The sequence below is a fragment of the Peromyscus leucopus genome, chromosome 8a (assembly GCF_004664715.2).
Source record: "Peromyscus leucopus breed LL Stock chromosome 8a, UCI_PerLeu_2.1, whole genome shotgun sequence".
In the NCBI taxonomy this organism is placed as follows: domain Eukaryota; kingdom Metazoa; phylum Chordata; class Mammalia; order Rodentia; family Cricetidae; genus Peromyscus; species Peromyscus leucopus.
In genome coordinates, this window is record NC_051085.1 from 4,806,430 (window position 1) to 4,826,352 (window position 19,923).

Genomic DNA, 19,923 nt, shown 5'->3' on the forward strand with positions numbered 1-19,923 from the left:
TTTTTCTTCCTCAAAACTTTTTACCTATCTATCTATCTATCTATCTATCTATCTATCTATCTATCTATCTATCTATCTGATGTATGAGTGCTCTAGCTGCATGTACAACTTTATGCCAGCAGAGGGCATCAGATCCCACTATAGATAATTTTGAGCCACCATGTGGGTGCTGGGAATTGAACTCAGGACCTCTGGAAGAACAGCCAGTGCTGTGGGCTACCATGCTTGACTTCACTTCTTTCTTTGTAGAACTTTTGACAACCATTCCAGGGCACTACACTTTCTTAAAGCTAGCATCTACTTACTGTTTAACCACGAAGAAAAAGTCACTCACCATTTCAGGGGTGTGCCTTCATATTCAAACCATATTTCACTGACGTCTTCTTGTCTCATAGCCTTCTGAAAGTGCTTTTTCACTTTATCAGTTACCAACGTCAGATAACTGACTCTTGGCAAAAGCAACTGAAATGAAAATTTGTAAAGCCGTATTTACTCACTCATTATTGTTCCAAACTTAAGATATATTAAGCCTGATAATTTTAAGGAAAAGAGTTGTTATCTGCATTATTTTGACTACCTCAATCCAAAGCCATCTTGCTTTGTATAGAAAATTAAAGGCTAGAGTTAAAAATAGTAAATATTTCTAACTGGGTTACAGCTTCTAAGTAGAGCTTAGGGCATATATGCTTATAATTAACACAAATCTACAAATTTTCTTTACCACTTTACATAATACATAACTACATGTCATATTAAGTAAGTCTATCAAATTTGTCTTAAATATTAAATGATTCACATTAGTATTATCACCCCTTTACACAGAACTTAATGTTTAAAATATGAAAATATTATATTTATAATACTTTAATAAAGACAAAGATACACTAGACTTTAAAAAATTACAGAGCCAATAAACATGGTACACTGAAGGACATAAAAAATCTAAAAGGTACAGTAAACTAACCATTTGTGTGAGGGTTGGCTTTAACTGTCAACTCGACACAATCTAGACTCACTTGGCAGCAAAGTCTCAATGTGGAATTGTCTACATAGAGTCGGCCTGTGGGGAAGGGTATGGGTGATTCTTGCCCTGACTGTGTGAATCAATGTGGGACAACCCAGATCCCCGTGGCAGACACCATTCCCTGGGGTTAGGCTCTGGACTGTCTAAGAGAGGGGAAGGTGAGGTGAGAGTAAGCATGCATGCCTTTATTGGTCTGTTCTTAACTGTGGATGTGGTGTACCTAGATACTTCAGCTTCCTGACACCTTGACTTCCCACCAACAGTGAACTGTAACCCGGAATTAAAGAGATAATTGTGAATTATTTATTTAAAATTAAACCCTTTCTTCTCTAAGTTGCTTTTGTCAGGGTATTTTATTTCACCAAAGGAAAATTAGAATTTTGGACAGGTGGTGGTGGTGCACACCTTTAGTCCCAGCATTCAGTAGGCAGAGACAGGTGGATCTTTATGGTGATATTTTATTTGTACTGAAATGTGATTTTATTTGTATGTTAATAAATAAAGTTGCCTGGGGGTCAGAGCTAATAGCAAGCCATAGCAGAAACTGGGCGGTGGTGGCACACGCCTTTAATCCCAGCACTTGGGAGGCAGAGCTAAGCGAGCTCTGTGAGTTCGAGGATACAGCCAGCATGGAGACAAACTCCTTTAATCTCAATACCAACCACAGAAGACCTTGAGGTCTGTATAGACAGGCAGTGATGAGGAGGTCATGTGGTTGGGTTTACAACCAATGAGAAGGCAGAATAGAAAGTCAATAAAAGGACAGACACACAGGAAGTAGGCCTCTTTTCGGAGGGGAAGAACAACAGCGGCAGCAAAGGGTAAGAAAGGCGGTTTTAAGTCTCAGCTCTCAGCTACTGCTCTGACCTCTTGGGCTTTTAACTCTGCAATTGGCTCTGTGTTTCTTATTTAATAAGACTGTTCATCTACAGATCTCTGAGTTTGAGGCCAGCCAGGTCTACACAGCAAGATCAAGGATAGTCAAGACTATACATAGAGAAACCCTGTCTCAAAAATAGAGGGGGTGGATTTCAATTTAAGATGACTGTTCACTACTACACAGTAAGAGTTTATTCTGCAGAAGACAGTAACTAACCTACAGAGACGGCAGAAGGCAGACAGACGCCAGTCGGAGCGCAAGGGCCTCCGCTCCTGACTCTGGAGAGCACACACTATCATCTAAGGCTCACGCTGGCTCAACCACTCACCAATGGGCCAGGCATGGCAGCACTCAGGAGGCAGAGGCAGGAGAATCTCTTTGAGTTCAAAGCCAGCTTGAGGCTTTACAGTTAAATCTTATCTCCAAGGAAATAAAGAGAAAAAGAGAAGATAAGGAGAAAGAAAGAGAAAGAAGAAAAGCATCTGGTGTGGGGCTCAGGCCTACCACTTGGGAAGTAAAGGCGACCAGGAAGCTACATGAATCATCACCCTCTGCTACACAGCATGTTCTAGGCCAACTAGGTTACATGAGACCTTGTGTCTTTTTAAAGGATTTTTTACTCAAGGAGCAGAGAATGGCTCAATGCTTAAGCGTGCTTTATTGCCCTTGTAGAGGACATGGGTTTGGTTCCCAACACCCACATGGTGGCTGACAACTGCCTGTTAACTCCAGTTTCAGAGTAGAGACAACATTTTCTGACCTCCAAGGCCTCCTGCACACAAGTGGTGCACATACATACACTCAGGCACACAAAATAAAATGAAATAAAAATTTAGAAAAAGAACTCCAGCACTGGGCATAGTGGCGAAGAATATATACATTTTATTCCCAGCACTAGGGAGGCCAAAGCAAAACATTACAAATTCAAAACCTGTAATACAATCCTTCACACAGTCACTAACTCTTTTTATTTGTATTTACATGTATGTGGTGTGTCATTTGTATGCAGGTGTCCAGAATCTAGTAGAAGAGGGTGTGGAATCCCTGGGAGATGGAGTCATAGATGGTTGTGACCGATCTTACATGTGTGCTAGAAATGGAAGTGAGGTCCTCTGGAAGAGCAGCAAGCACTCCTAACTGCTGACTCATCTTACCGACACATTGACTGACTGGTGTGTGTGTGTGTGTGTGTGTGTGTGTGTGTGTGTGTGTGTGTGTGTGTGTGAGAGAGAGAGAGAGAGAGAGAGAGAGAGAGAGAGAGAGAGAGAGAGAGAGAGAGATACGTGTGTGGGCATGCACGTATAACTGCGGTATGTGTGTGGGCATACGCTTTTGTCTGCAGTGTGTGTATTTGTGGTGTGTCTGTGTCTGTGGAGGGGTGTCTATGATGTATGTGTGTGTGTGTGTGTGTGTGTATGCTTTTTTTTTTTCCCACTTGGGTATTTGGGAGCTGGGGATCAAATCTAGGGCCACTCCACTAAATGCTAAGAAGATAACCTACCACTCTGCTACACTCTAAGCCCCAATATTTTATTAAACATGCCAAGTTATAACATATTCTGATCATATATGTTATTAGGTCATTAGGTCATATATAACATTAGATCCAGTTTCTATGTGGGTCCTAAAGAGCCAGACTCAAGCTTCACACTTGCCTGCTAAGCACTTGATCACTCGTGATCACCCCCGTTTAATTTTTCCCACAGCATGGAACAGTTGCATACAAAATACTGAGTGACAGCTTTCAGGTTCTAACAACCTTATATGCCATAGAGAAGTTAAAGGCCTCGTTTGCGACCACAGTACACTCACATAGTATGGTTCTGCCTCCCTCTCAGTTATCTCATCCTGATACAGCGTAAAGCAAGTTGGAATTCGTCCAAACCACACATCTCGAAGCACATCTTTGTCATCTGTCATTCTTCCAGTGGGTAAAGCAGTACATATATGCTAAGTTCTTTCTTCAACCAAAGCCAAACTGGAAACAAAACAAATAGCATTAGTCAGATTCTTACAAGAGTTAGTCAAAGATTTCATAGACAGAAAATGAACTCCAAAACATTTCACTTAAAGAAAAGGTGGAGTGGAGGTGGTACACCTTTAATCCCAGCACTCAGGAGGCCAGCCTGGTCTCCAGGACAGAAAGAAGAAAAAACAAAGGATAAATGCCAAGAGTGTCAGTATATGCCTGTAATTTCTAGAGAAGCTGAGGAAGAAGAGTTTGAATCAAGTTTGAGCTATTCAGTAAGACACAATCTCAATGTATGTGTGTGTGTGTGCAATATTACACATTCAAGCAATATGTAATGAAAGTCACATCAAAATAGAAACTATACTGTTACCCTTTCAAGCCCAGTAGTCTTATCACTCACCTTAAAGAGAGCCTTGTACCTATGCCCTATAATCTTAATCCAATTTCAAAAGATCATTAACACAGTTACACTTGCCCCATCCAATATATTGACCTCTCCTACCCCTCATATTATTATTCTTCCTGGAAAGAAAGCCTAAACATTTGTGTAGAGCTCAGCTGGTGGCATGAATAATCAGACACTGGGGGTGGTTATGCATGCCTGTGAGCCTCACGGGGTCAGTCTGGGCCACACTAGCCCCTGTCTGGAAAACAAAAAACCTTCAGGAAGCTATTCCCTTTCTAAATTTCATCGGATCCATAACTTGACCCCACCAATATCTCTAGTCATAATTATTATACTCCTTTTTATGACCTGGAACATCTAGCTGCTGGGCTTCCACCCCCACAGCCGAGCATGCTGGTTTTTCTCCAAGTCTTACCCACTCTGTCACGTGAACTAACAGTCCTCTGTCCCAGTGAAATACTTCTCCATAAGCTTGCACTAACCCTGCACATGAGGAAAGTTTCAGTATCAGGGAAGGACAATTCCCATGATCTCTGTGATAGCCCAGCCTCTTCCAGTGCTCATATTCTATGCCACCTTCGTAAATGCTGAGATACATACTGCTGATAATTATTAGAGTAACCCAAGAAGTGCTACCTGGATATAAGGTTCAATATATTACCAAAATAATATTATACCTTTGCCCCATCTTCATGGGCAGTTAATTCATAACTTAGTATAATATATAATGAAAAATCCTAAATAATTGTATGGTACCCCCAAAAATTATAAGTCTAGGCAGATATCAATTTAAAATACTTTTCAGATTTACTATTTTATGTTTATGAATATTTTGTCTACAAGTATGTGTGTGTAGGTGCTGTGGATGATTGATTGATAAATAAAACACTGATTGGCCAGTAGCCAGGCAGGAAGTATAGGCGGGACTAGCAGAGAGGAGAACTGAGAGAACAGGAAGACTGAGTCAGAGAGATGCTGCCAGCCACTACCATGAGAAGACGTTAAGATACTGGTAATCCACGAGCCATGTGGCAACTTATAGATTAATAGAAATGGGTTAATTTAAGATATAAGAACTAGATAACAAGAAGCCTGCTGCGGCCATACAGTTTGTAAGTAATATAAGTCTCTGTGTGTTTACTTGGTTGGGTCTGAGCAGCTGTGGGACTGGCAGGTAAGAGAGATTTGTCTTGACTGTGGGCCAGGCAGGTCCAGGAAAGCTCCAGCTACATGTACCACCTGTATTCCCGGTGCCCTTAAGAGTCTAGAAGAAGATGTCAGATCCCCTGAAATTGTAGTTACAAATAGTTGTGAGCCACAATGTGAGTGCTAAGAATTGAACCCAGGTCCTCTGCAAAAGTAAGTGTTCCTATCACTGAGCTGTCTGTCCAGCCACAATATCAATTATTAACACTAAGGTACATCAAGAAGGCTGTTTTCATCCTTCTGTTCCCCACTAGTGCCAAATACAAATACATTGGGACTGTCAACAACTATTGAAAACTTAAATGTCAATCAGATGCAGGTCACCCTCACATAGCAAGCACACTGCAAAAGGTGGGAAAAGATCGGTCTAACATCAAACTATCAGCACTAGTCAACTCAGAATAAGGACTCTGGTACTTAGTAGTGCCTTGACTTTTATTAAATAGATACCAGTGTTTTAAGCAAGTAATATACATATGCAAATTTCACTCAGTACCACAGTGAGACTTCAAATCCAAGCATGCTTGAATTCTACACTCCTAAGAAAAATTTCTGAATGTACAGATCACTCAAACAAACTTGCTGAAAATAGGAAGCTCCTCACCACTTCCTGACTAGACCAAGAGCCTGATCTTCAGAATCAATGTCCAGGCTGTAGAGATGGCTCAGCAGTTCAGAGTGCCTACTGCTCTTCCTGAAGACCTGAGCTCACTTTCCAGCATCCAGACTGGGTTCCTCACAAGCACCTGTAAGTCCAGTTCCAGAGATCCAATCCCCTGTCCTGGCCTCTTTCAGAACCCACAAGTGTTGAGTGAGTTATAAATTCACACAGGCACACAGTGGAACATAAACACATAAATGCTAAAAACCTAAGTAAAATAAATGTTAAAAAGCAAAAAAATTTAAGTAAATAAAATTACATAAATTTAGTCGGTTATGAACTGGTTAGCTGGCTCGGTGGGTAGAGGCACTGCAGAGCCTAGTAACTTAGATTACTGGGTGGAAGTAGAGAACTGACTCTACAGGCTGTCCTGACTTCCACATGCATACATGGCACATATGTACACACATGCACACACTAAGTAAATGAATATTAAAGAATTTAGACACAACAGTGTATTCTCAGAGAAAGAAATTAGGAAACATATTCCATTCAAAATAACTCCCCAAAAGTTAAGCGTTTAGGAATATACCTAACTGAAGAGGTAAAAGACTTCAATGAAAAATTTAAGATCCTGAAAAAGGAGATCACAGAAGATACTAGATGATGCAAGACAATCCATGCTCCTGGGTGGCAGAATTAACACTGTAAAATATTATATTGCTAAAATTAGTTCACAGATTTACCTGTCAAAATTCCATTTTCATAGTGCACAAGAAACAATACAAGAATTCATATGGTAACAAAAGATTGCAAATAGCCAAGGCAACCCTAAGGAGTCACAACACAATACTGGACCTCACGTTATACTATAGGGCTATATAAAGACAGCCAGGTACGGGCAGGAGGACAGACAGGAAGACCAACGGAACAGAACCGAGGACCCAGAAATAAAATGGCAAAGTTATGCCCCCCCCACTTAGTTTTTGAAAAAGGAGGCAAAGACATGCATTGGGAAAAAAGACGGCCTACCCAGCAAACTCAGCAATTCCCCTAGCTCTGCCTCCAGAGTGTTTAGGGCAGGCACCACCATGCCCAAAGAAGCATGGGCTTTAACATCTTGTAATCCTGCCAGCCATGTTTAAAAACATTCTACAGTAGGTACACAAACCAATAAATAAATAAAAGCTCATATCCTATTTGCAATTCTTCCTTTGTGTTTTTAGTTTTGGAGATAGGGTTTCAAACTACAGCCCAGACGGACTCCAACTTTCCATCTCTCTGAAGCTTGTGGCTACTGTTCAATATATACATGTATTTGAACTTCAGGGGAAGAAGGCAACTGAGACAAGGCAGCTCGGGTCAGTAGAGCACGGCATTGTGAACATACATTTTGTAAACCAAACTGCCACACAGATTAGTGGAATGTAAGCAAGGCTACTTACTACTTCAAAATTTGCATTCAACATCAATAAATGTTCGTCTAGGGGCTGTGAGAAGGTTCAGTAGTTGAAACCACTGCCTCTTCCAGAGGACCCAGGTTCAGTTCTGGCATCCATATCAGGCAGATCATAATTATCTGCAATTCCAGCTCCAAGAGATCTGACACCTCTGACCTCCACAGACACTGGAACACAGGTACACATACCCACATGCAAACATACACATGCTAATAATAAAAGGGAAAAGGTTCACCTATAATGAATTTTATGTCTCTGGTCTAGTAAATATACTTAAAGGGTATAAGCAAAATTGGTGATGACATTTTCTACTGACCTTAAGTTATTTAACATGTCTGTTTTCTCACTCGTAAAATAGAAAACAGCACGACCACATTAGCCATGAGCAAATTAATATATACAGCACACACCTGTGATTTCAGCATGTGGGGAATGAGGAGGAGGGCACGTTTCAAGTCAGTCTGGGCTACATCAAAAACTATTCCTCAAAAGCAAGGGGGGGCGGAGCAGAAGGGACTAGGGATGTGGCTGAGCGATGGGACACCTGATTAGTATTCATGAGGACACTGATTGAAGAACTAAGACTAATCAAAATCATTATAGAAACAAACAGGAATTACAACAAAGAAGAGGAACTTCTAAAAACTGCCTCAAACACACTGCTAAAATGATATTCAATACTGTCAAGCTAAGGAGATGGCTCAGCAGTTAGGGGCACATACTGCTCTTCTAGAGGACCTAAGTTCAAGTCCCAGAACCAACATCAAGTGTCTGACAACTGCCTGTAACTCCAGCCCAGGGATCTGTCACTTCTGGCCTTGGGTACCTGTACTCATACCCACATATATATAACAAAAGATAATAAAATGTTTTAATGAAAACATTAAACATAGTCAATAAATCCCGATCCTTTGATAGGCCAAGCTATGTGGTGTATACTAGGTGAATACAAAAAACAGTTGTTAAAACCTTAAGTCATTGGCAGGGCAGGGAGGCACAAGCCTTTAATCCCAGCACTCCAGAGACAGCCTGTTCTACAGCATGATTTCCAGGACAGCCAGGACTACAGAGAAACCTTGGCTCAAAAAACAAAACATCAATGATAACAATAACAATAAAACCCCCAACAATACCCCCCCCCAAAAAAAGAACAACAACAAAACCCCTTAGTCATTAGCAGGGTATAGTGGCACACATCTTTAATCCCAGCAATTGGGAAGGAAAGGCAGGCAGATCTCTGAGTTCCAGGCCAGCCTGGTCTTCAGAGAGTGTTCTAGGACAGACAAGGTTATATAGAGAAACTCTGTCTCATAAAAAGGAAAAGGAAAACAAAACAAAAACACTACTCACTGTCTCCAGTCCTACTGAATGTGTCAGGCTCTCTAATGTCACTTCCACACCTTTGTGTACCCTGGTGTGCCCTCTGCGTACCCTGGTGTGCCCTCTGCGTACCCTGGTGTGCCCTCTGCGTACGCTGGTGTGCCCTCACTGTAAAGCAGCACTCCTACTTTGCCTTCCAGCTTGGCACGTCATTCAGGACCCAGTTCTCTCCTCGGTGTGACTGGGACAAATCATCCCTTTTCTCCCACGGATGCACCTTTACTTCTCCTCCACAGATCGGACAAGCTTGCATTAAAGGTGTTTATCTGTAGAGGTCACCTTCAGTAGAAAGTAATACATTTCCTTGGGGAAAAGGATTGAATTTCAAACACGATTTTACTTCTGTCATTTGGAACATTGTCTGGAACATAGTAGGTACACATAGATATTGCCTGGATATTTTCAGTTATTTTTGAAAGGGTACATAAGCCCCCTGAAAGAATCAGGATAGGCTGAAACAGGGTCTCTGCTGCCCCAGTGGGGTGGGGGAACACTTAAACTCACTATGTAGCATAGGCTTGACTTGAATCTCTGATCCTCCTGCATCTTTCCCAAGTGTGAGGATTACAAACACGCATCACTCAGCCTCAGACAACAGTTTGAATACTACAGATTTTATATCACCTCACCCTGGATATACGTAAGCCTACAGTTCTCATTTTATAATATAAATGATCAATCTGGGAGGGAAAGGTTGAATTATTTTCTAAAATACTGTGGCTAAAAAAGAACTGAGTCAATACCTAGAAGCCACACTCAAGATTTCCTAATCTCATTCTTTCCATTTTATTGCAGTTTGCCAACATGCCCTCCAACCCAAACACTCTCTGTGCATGGTAAATATATTCCATTAAATGTCATCTTGTAAGAGCTTTTCTTAACCTTTGAGAATTTCATACATGCTTATAGTTCCTTTCGATGAAACCCACCCCCCTTCACCTCCCCACAATTACTTCCCCACTGTGTGCTCCTTTTCTTCCCCGAGACAAGGTTTATCTATAGAACAGTCCTGCCTGTCTTGGAACTCGTTATGTAGCCCAGGCTGGCCTTGAACTCACAGAGATCTGCCTGTCTCTGCCTCCCGAGTGCTGGGATTGAAGGAGAGCTCTTTTTCAGAGTCCACCTATGTGTACACAGATGTAGGACAATCCAGTGGGCATGAGCAGCCTCTCCGGACAGCTTTATTCCTGAGGAGAACTGACTGTCACTCTCCCAGCAGCCACAGCTCCTCAGATGCAGGAACGTCATGAGCCCCTTTTCCACCCGGTGGTGGGGTGTTGGCTGGCTCTTGTGCAGGTCTTGTGCATATAGTCACAGCAGCTGGAAGGCCACGCATGCAAAGGTTCTGCTGGGTCCAGCAAAGACTGTTTTGCTGCAGAAGTCAACTACCTCTGGCTGTATAGGAGCTTTTGTAAGGAGGAAGAGGAGTTAAATACTAGTGGATCTGTAGTATTCAAAGAATTCTAAAATATTAAGAACTGTGGAGTTGAGAAAAGGCTGTTGGTAAAGTGCTTGCTGGGAAAGGGTAAGGACCCAAGTTCAGATGCCCAGTCAGGTGTGGTTCACCTATAACCCCAGTGCTGCAGGGATGGGGGCACATCAGCCAGACTACCTCAAAAGACAAGGGAGAGAGCAGCTAAGACTCCCTATAGCTACTCCTAACCTCTACACACTCATGTTCCCCCACACACATGTGCATGCAAACACACACTCACACAAGAAATAAGGAAATATAAAAATAAATATACGTGGGACTTAAAGGATGGGCAAAGAATGGACAGGGAGAAGAAAAGCTCATCCTTTACAACTACAGTGGGTCCTGTCCCCTCAGAAAGAATTGAAGTTGAAAATATCACAAAGGAAGCTGGGTGTGGTGGTGAATGCCTGTGATCCCAGTGCTTGGGAGATAAAGGCAGGAGATCTGGGGATTCACAGCTGGCTTTGGCTATCTACCAAGTTCAAAGCCAGTTTGAGCTACGTGAGACCCTGTCTCAAAAATCCAAAAGTAAATAATATAAGTTAAAAGTGGATTTAATATCTGATTCATATCACAGCTGAGACACACAGAAAAGGTAGAGTAGGCTATTTATCATTGTGGACCTGCATAACCTACTGTAGCTGCCAGACACAAGAAAAAAACATCTTAACAAACATCACTAGCTGGCTTGAAGGTCAGCATTCCAAACAGCAAGTATGGGGTAAAGCATAGCAGCAGAGTGCTTGTACAGCATGGATGAGGTCCTGGGTTCAATACCCAGCACTGAAGAAAAGAGGGAGGGGGAAGAGGAAATCACTTTATTTGCCAGGAACAGTGAGATATAATAAACTCACTTCTTCAGAGGCTGAGTCAGAAAGATCCCAAGTTTGAGGTCAACCCAGGCTACTGTGCTGGTTTTTGTCAACTAGACCTATCTGGAAAGACGGAATCTTAATTTAGAGAATGTCTCCATAAGACTGGCCTATAGGCAAGTCTATAGGGCATTTTCTTGATTTAATGATTGACATGAAAGGACCCATTTTACTTAGGACAGGCAGTGCCACACCTGGGCAGATGTGTCTGAGTGATATAAGAAAGCAGGCTGAGCAAGCAAAGGAGTAAGCCAGGAAGCACCATTCCTCCAAGGCCTCTGGCTTCAGTTCCTGACTCCAGGTTCCTGCCTTGACTTCCCTTCAAGATAGACTACGATTTCAGGACACAGGGCTGAAATACCTCATTTCCTCCTTGAGTTGCTTTTAGTCACAGTGTTTTATCACAACAATAGGATGAAGCTAAAGATGCCCTACAAACAAGAGAAAAAGACCAGCCTGGGATACATGGCAAGACCCTATTTCAAAAAGACAAAAACATTTCAGGTGGTTGCTAACTATGCCTTGTTTCTGCTTATCACAGACTCATCATCACAAGCTGAAACCACCTCTGATGAGCCACACTAGGGACTGTGTAGATTCCAAACAGAAGACAACACATCAATAAAGTTGAGGATGCAGAAACAAGTGAAACATTGTAGTAAACTTCTGCCTGGGATAATCTGAGATAGTTAACATTGGAAGGGCTTCAGTATCACATATGTCTCCAGTCAGGCACTTCAAAAGCCCTAATCCTCTTTTCCTGTGGAATGAAATTAATACTTAAGTGACAAGGTTGTGCCAGAGGGAAAACCTAGAAGGTATCTGATACAGTGACAGACCTGTGGTAAATGCTAGGGAATGCAAGCATCTCCTTTACTGTCAAACCTGTGCAAGCTCATGAAGCATGTCACATGAAAAGCAGGGAGGTATCAATTCCATCCAGCAGCCCTAGAGAACCTGTGAAGTTTGAGAAAGGTGAAATGGGACAAGAATCTCAGAGCTGTGCACAGAGGGCAAGCCTGGAGGTAAAGAGATTAACTGGGCGGCAATTTAGCAACTGAAGCATAAAGACATGAGTGCTTGGACCTAGAATGTTTGTAGTGGGCTGAAAGAAGACAGACATATACCTTCCTAAGGAAGAATAACCATGGGGAAAAATGACTGAGGAATAAAAAATAAGGGCAGGGAACATTTAAATGCTGACAGCAGGCAATACAGGTAGATAAGGGATTCAGATCACAGAAGTGATTTTGAACCTGGACTTCCACCCAAACCCCCTGCTCTCTGAATCTTCCATCTGTACAGTGAAAGTAACTGCAGTATTCACAGGATAGATGCTGGTATAGGTGTTTAGCATGTCCAGCAACTTGGTGACCAGTCTACATACCTAATAAGTATTTTCTTCATGTTCCTATGGCCACTCTGCTGAACACACCCTACTTGGGCTAAGAATTCTCTCTAAAACAACTTCTAATAATTTTAAAGGTTAGCTTAATATCTGCTCTTTGGGAAGCATTCCCCCAAAACATCTCCAGCCTAATTACTTCAGTACCTCATACAAGGACGCATTTCAATCTTCAGTTATGTGTCTTGCCTCTTTCTACACTGAACTGTGAGTTCCTTGGCAGAAAAGACAAGAATTAAATCCTGTCTACCTTCTTATCCCCAATTAGCATAATGAACACATGTGAAATTTGGCAAATTTTGTTAAATGAGGAGGGAAACAAATGGACCTAGCTACTTAAGAAGGTCTTCCAGTAGGTGGTTGTGGTGGTGCAGCCTTTAATACCAGTGTTGGGGGAGGAGACAGAGGCAGCCAGACCTCTGTGTTAGGGGCCAGTCTGGTCTACATACCGAGTTCCAGGACAGGCAGGGGTACAAAATCAGACGGTCTCAATAAAACCAAAACAAGAAAAAAGGAACTCTTCCATTTAAGTGCTTCTCTAAATTTAAAAAAAAAAATTTTTTTTTTGTTTTTTTGTTTTGTTTTGTGTTTTGAAGACAGGGTTTCTCTGTGTAACAGCACTTGCTGGGATTAAGGTGTGCATATGCTAAGTCACTGTCAATCCAATTTTGAAGATACAAAAATCCCAAGGTATGATGAAAACTTCTAGAAGTAATCCATTTCCTTCATTTTGTTTGTTTGGTTGGTTTTTTGTTTTGTTTTGTTTTTAGATTTTAAAAAAATACTTCATTTTATAGGCTGTTAAGACAGCTCATCAGGTAGAAGTATTCACAGCCAAGCCTGATTATTGTAATCCATTTCCTTTATTTTGTTTGTTTGTTTGGTTTTTTGTTTTGTGTTGTTTTTAGATTTAAAAAAATACTTCATTTTATAGGCTGTTAAGACAGCTCATCAGGTAGAGGTATTCACAGCCAAGCCTGATTATTTGAGCTCAATTCCTGAGACCCACATGGCGGGAGGAGAGAACCTACTCCAGACTACTGTCATGTGAATGTGTGCACCTATACAGAAACATATACAAAGACATGCATACACACAACAAATGGAGGCCCGAAGAAGTCATCAGATCCCTCAGATCTGGGTTATAGGCATTTGTTATATGGGTGCTGGGATCAGAACTCTGGCCTTTATGATTATGCAGCAAGTGTTCCTATGAGCCATCTCTCCAGCTCTACACAGAATGTGGGGGACAGAAGCTGTTGACTATTCTATTTCTACAGAGTCCAGTGCTTGAGACACAGTCCCCAATCAACATGTTAATCAATTAGTCACTTAGCAAATACACAGCAAGATACACAATCAATAGTTTAACACAACCTACCAGGAAAGGCTAATCCACTATTACTTGGAGCTATTTTTGCTGACAAAGTCCCAATTATCTAGAAATTATTTAAAATATAAAATATTTACTAGAATAAGTTTATGAACAATGAAAAATAATATATGCTGTTGAGGTCTGGCAATGCAGGCCCATAATCCCAAGCATTGCAGGAAGAGCACAAGTTCAAATCTTGCCTAGGCTATAAGGCCAGCCTAAGCAACTTGGCTGGGACCTATCTCAAAATAAAAATTAAGAAGAGGGCAAGGGATATATCTCAGTGGTAGAGTATAACAGGGCCTCAGACCTTAGCAGGCTCCGAGACTTAGCACAACTGACTCCATGATGGAAGTACTATTCAGGCTGTCAAACTCAGCATGTAGACAGCACCACTTGCCAAAATAATCAATCCATTGGAGTCCATAGTTATGAGAAAGTCTCTAAACGTATTAACCTTGCTTTTAAGCTTCTGTAGTTCCCCTTCTAGCTAACTGTTCTTGTTGACTGAAGTATTTCAACCCAGGTCATGGTTTTTGTGCTTAAAAATTCACCCTAAAAAAGGCTCTGAGCTTTCAGGGATCCCGAACACCTAGTGTCGTCATCAGCTGGCTAATGAAGACTTTCTGTTAGCTTAAACCCATGTTTAAGCAGTCTTCTCTGGAGAGTATGCCACAAGAGCACTTACTTGGGGAGGATATAAAAGGCCTTGGGTTCTATTACCGAGGCTGAAAAGAATGACAATAACAGACAGTAGCTAGTCTCTCCTGAAATTTACAAATAGCTTCAAACATGAGTCTTAAGTAATGTGTGGTGCCCCTAAATTCCTCCAATCCACTTTCCTGTATCACTCAACCATATCTTCCCCACCAAATTTCCCAATCTCCTTCCTCTTCTTCAGCTCATGACCATGATTTCTAGTTTCCTCTTTAAATTCTGGGGTTTGGTCATTTTAAGCAGGGGATTTATTTAACTGTCCAACCCTGGTACGTGGAGAGGTGGTGCTCTTCTATCTCTTGTCTGTGCCTCTTTCCCTCCTAAAGGAAAAGTGCCCCCCCACCCCGCCCACCCGCCCTGCCCCGGGCATCTTTCAAAGGACTTTAAATACCATGTGCACTTCTTACAACTTCAATTTATATTTTCAGCTCAGACTTCTGAACTTGTTTCATAAGTGTTCTACCACACACTGGCATTAACATGTGTGCAACTGAAAATGACCTCAGACCTTCCTTCTCCCCAACAGTCTCCTCCATCACAGTACTCCATTCTTCCGTTGCTCTGCCCACACAACTTACAATCATCCCTAACCATTCTAACTACTCTAGTTTAGAAGCAAACCTATAATCTAATCATTCCCAATCACACCAGACCCAAGTCACTCTGACCTTTATTTCTGCAGTCAACATGGCAATCAGATCATTTCAAAACTCAACTTGGATCAATATGCCCCTGACTCAAACTTACTTCCTTAAAAGTAAAAATTAGAGCCAAGTGATGTTGGCAAACACATTTAATCCCAGACCTTGGGAGGCAGAAGTAGATTTCTGAGTTCAAGGCCAGCTTGCTCTACAGAGAAAGTCCCAGAACAGCTAGGGCTACACAAAAAAACCCTGTATAGGAAGGAAGGAATGAAAGAAGGAGGGAAGGAGGGAGGGAGGGAAGGAAGAAAATTAGAACCTTTAATCCCAGCCCTCAGAGGCATCTCTGTGAGTTCAAGTCAAGCCCAATCTCCAACCCATGGACTGGAGAGTTCCATGCCATTCAGGGCTACAGATAGAGCCTGTCATTAAAAAAAAAAAAAAAAAAAAAAAAAAAAAAAAGAAGAAGAGGAAGAGGAAGAAGAAAAGAGCAGGATCTGGAGAGACAGCTCAGTGGTTAGGAACACTGGCTGCTCTTGCAGAGGACCTGGTCCGACACAATGGCTGACAGCCTCTAATAATTCCAGTTCTAGGCACAAATATGATGGACATACATATTTATGCAGGCAAAACACCCAAACACATTTTTTTAAAAAAATAGAGCTTTTACATAGTCCCACCAGGACCTTGCCTCATCTCTATCTGAGCACTCTTCTTCCCCCTGCTCATTCTTTCCCAATGGAACTAGCTACTGTGCCCCATGGGCCTTTCCATGTGGCCCTTTCATCACTTTCGGCTTCACTCAATTATCTTTTCTGTGGCCACCACTATGACCTCCCATGTACACCAACAACCCTACCCATTCCATTTCATTGGATTTTCCTTTCCCTAGAACTTTCCATCACCTGGAATATACTTTTTCTCCCCTGAGACAGGAGCTCACTGTGCCACCCTGGCTGATCTGGAACTCACTATGTAGACCAGACTAGCATCCTGAGTACTGGGATTAAAGATGAGCACTCCGTGTGGTGTGGGTGCGTGTCTTCTTTTTGGAGACAGGGTCTCCCTCTGTAGCCCAGGCTGGCCTCCAACTCAAGGCAACATTCCTACCTCAGCTTGCCAAGGATAAGGATAATGAGCTTGGGCCACCACAGCTGGTTTTGTTGTTTACAGTTAATTTGGTTTTGTACTGCTCAGGATAGAATGCAGGGCCTTGTGCATGGTAGGTTGTTTTGGGCTATGGAGGGGTGGTGTCTGTGTGTCTGAAAGTCGAATGCCCTCCAGGATGGCAGCAAACTCACTGGATAGCCCAGGCCTTAAACTCCTGATTCTCCTGCCTCCACCTCCCCAGTGCTGTTATTAAAGTTATGGGCCACAACACTGGGCCCAAAATACATTTAAACTTAGTGTAACATTTTCACCTCTCACAACTACTACCATAAGGTCAACATCCTTGTTCTCAAATTCAATTCAAACAATAAGTCTAATGAAATCAGAATATTCCCATCAGACACAAGTATTCAGTATCAAGGTCTCAAGAGACTTACCAGGTGAATTCTATTCGGCTTTGGATAGTTAACTGTTCCTGGGATTCTGATTAGTGAAGATATGCTATGCTCCTCAAAAAATGCTACATAATTCTGGAAAAAAAACCTACAAGCCTCCCAGCTTCTTAGGTTCCTCGAGTTTGAGTATGCTTTGAGAATAAGCCAAAGAAAGTAACTAAATAAATGAAAGTGTTCTACTAACAGAAAATGTCTTTGTTAGTATTAAGTACTATTATTAAATTGATAATAGTACTTAAATAGCCTGAAGTAAATACCACGTTCGAATAGAATCGATATGCACCGACACAATTACGATTTAAACACCTCTCATGAAAAACGCAAGTTATTAACTTGAGTTTCCGGCTCTGTGGTACGTTTCCTACCTTAGTAAGGAACTGACATACTCCAAACGGGAAGACTAGGCTGGTCCAAGGGCTCTGGGGCAGTGTCTAGTCAACACCCCCTCCACATACTGGCACCTCCCCGCCTGCCATCACCCCGGGTGCGCTCCTTCTGCCAGCCGCTTGCCCGCAGCCCTGGCCCGGCCACCCCCCGCCCCTCACTTCCGCGCCCGGGACACACAGGAGCCCTACCCGAAGTGCCAGCCCTGCTCCGGCTTCCCACAGTGGGGAAGACTCTCTGTCGAGCTCTGCCTGCCTGACTCACACTGTTCTGCAGAGGCGAAGGAGCACAGGTCCCAGAGCCCGCGCAGCCGCACAGAGCGCCGCCACCAGGGTCAGAGCCCAGCCCTGCGCGCACTTCCGCCCTCGGAACCAGCGCGATCCTGACCCGCAGCGCCTGGAGCTCACAGCAGTCCCAGTGACCCTCGGCGCTCGGAGATGACGTCACGAAGCCCACGTGGCCCGCTCTCTGCCCTCCGAGGTTGGCCCAACCCCGCTAGGCCTGAGACGCTTCTGGGCATGCGCAAACTCAGCAAGCCCCTGACTTCAGAGAACAGAGAAGTAAAGGATCCTGAGACGTCGGCTCCCTCGGTAGCAGCGTTTTCCTCTTCCTCACAAAACAGTCTCGTAAAAAGGTTACTTTTAAGGGTGATTGGGGCGGTTTTGTTGGGGTAGAGACAGGATAGGGGTCTCAAACTGTGGCTTCAGCGAGTCTTGAATTTATTAGGTATTTTAGGCTCCTCAGCCTAAGTGCTAGAACTGCAGGCCTGAGCTACCACGCCTGGCTTTCAAGGTAAATCACATCCATTTGCTCAGCAGATCCTCTTCCCTCTTGTAGAACCACAGTAGGCATTAGTGGCTGTATTTAACTCGAGATGGTAAAAGCACTGAACCCTCCCTTACCTCTAAGAGTACCCATCCTACTCTTCCTGCTTAGAAAATAAACAATACACTTACCCCCAAAGAGCACTTCAGCTGGGTCTATACAAAGGTCTTACCAAGAATTTGGAGGATTTCTTTTCTTTCTCCCCTCACCCCACCACCTTTCTTTTGTGATGTTCCCTAAGCCCTGGAGGAGATGATGTCCCCCTTATGGCTGAGTTTACAACAGCCATTTATTCTCACAGCTCTGACCTGATAATTAGTCTCTGCAATAACCACTGTCCATTGCAAAAGAAGGTTCTTGAGCCTAAGCTGTCGTCAGCAGTGATTGTGCACATAAGTATAGTTATTCAGAAAAAAAAAAAAAGATGATGACCATTTAGCAAAACAAGTAGCTTCCTTACCTATGACCTACCCAATCATGGACTTTTGTCTAGGTTTTTACATTACAAGGTGTGGGTTCCCTTCTGTGTAGTGTACCTCAAGACCAACCAGAAAGCAACTGGTTACCTCCATAACAGACTTGTCACTGTTAACCAGTAGTGTTGCAGGTAGGGTCCACAGCTGATTGAGATTGTTTACAATTCTGTATAGCATCTTCCAGTACTATAAAAGCTAGCCAGCAGAATGGAAACCTCCAGCTCTGTTCTGGCATAATTTCTCTATGTCCTGTGACCAAGGCATTCTATTGTGGTGATATTTTGTGCTCTAACAAATAAGCCTTGCTTGAATATCAAAGGGTGGAGCTAGCCATTAGCTAATCACAGAGGTCTGGAGGTCTGTATAGACATGACTGGGCAGAGAGAGGAAGTGATAAGGCAGAGTGAAGACTGGAGCTCGGCCCCTTTATGGTCTAAGAAGTAGTGGAGTTAAGAGGTGACTTTGGCTAGCTTCCTTACGTCTCTGATCTTTCAACATTTACCCCGATATCTGGCTCCAGGTTTTTATTATCAAGACCAACTAGAATTCGTGCTACATCTGGTGTCCAATTTGTGGGGCACGAATTTCACCAAAAAAAAAAAAAAAAAAAAAAAGCTGCTTGCCTGTGGCTTTGCAGCCAGCGGCACAGTCTGGAGCTGCACACGGCCAGAGCCACTGCCAAGCTAGCTAGGTTTTGTTGCAGCTCCACAGGCCTGTGGTCTCAATACACTGCACGAGTTAGCCCACTGGCCAGCTCTGCCTTTAGGCAGCTTCCGCTGCATGTGTATCTTCCCCAAGATATCCTGTGTGCATTTTTTCAGACAGTAGGTTCTCTCTTCAAGTGGGTTGTGGGCTTTCCCTGGATCCCCTTCTTATGCTGCTGCCAAAGGAAGTAGTTGCCTTGAAACCTGCTTGGGCTTCTGCTGTTCTACATGCAGCAGTCAGCTTCACATTTCACTGTCATCTGAGTTATCATTTTCGGCAGATTTGGTGAGACAACTGGGAATTCTTAAAGGAAGGAATTAGTTAAAAGAGAGTTTTTTCCCCATATTAAAAAATGGGAAACACTCTTACAGTGGAGGTCTCTGTATGGACAGTTTAAAAATGGAACAATTAAATGAGAGGATAATTAATTTAGATGATATTTATGTAATGTCAATTATAAACATCAGTTTTATCATTTTTGTTTTATCACTAAATTTTTTTTAATATGAGTACTAAAACAAGTTTTAGAAAGAACTTATTAAAACAGATCAT

General features: G+C 42.6%; 1 protein-coding gene across 4 annotated transcripts in view; it reads right to left on the reverse strand.

The window, feature by feature from the left end:
• Atg5 (autophagy related 5) overlaps positions 1-17,801 on the reverse strand; it is a 108,823-nt gene extending 91,022 nt beyond the window's left edge. The window contains exons 1-3 of one of the 4 annotated variants that reach the window (XM_028858967.2): positions 17,630-17,801; positions 3,717-3,882; positions 335-462 (exon numbers count right to left, since the gene is read on the reverse strand). In XM_028858967.2, the coding sequence (XP_028714800.1) occupies positions 335-462; positions 3,717-3,824 (236 nt within the window). In that variant the 5' untranslated portion in view covers positions 3,825-3,882; positions 17,630-17,801. Of the gene's footprint in view, positions 1-334; positions 463-3,716; positions 3,883-17,346; positions 17,439-17,556 lie in introns of those variants that run through there. The other 3 variants (XM_028858966.2, XM_028858968.2, XM_037200441.1) reach the window with 3 other exon arrangements.
• Between the last annotated feature and the right edge of the window lie 2,122 nt (positions 17,802-19,923).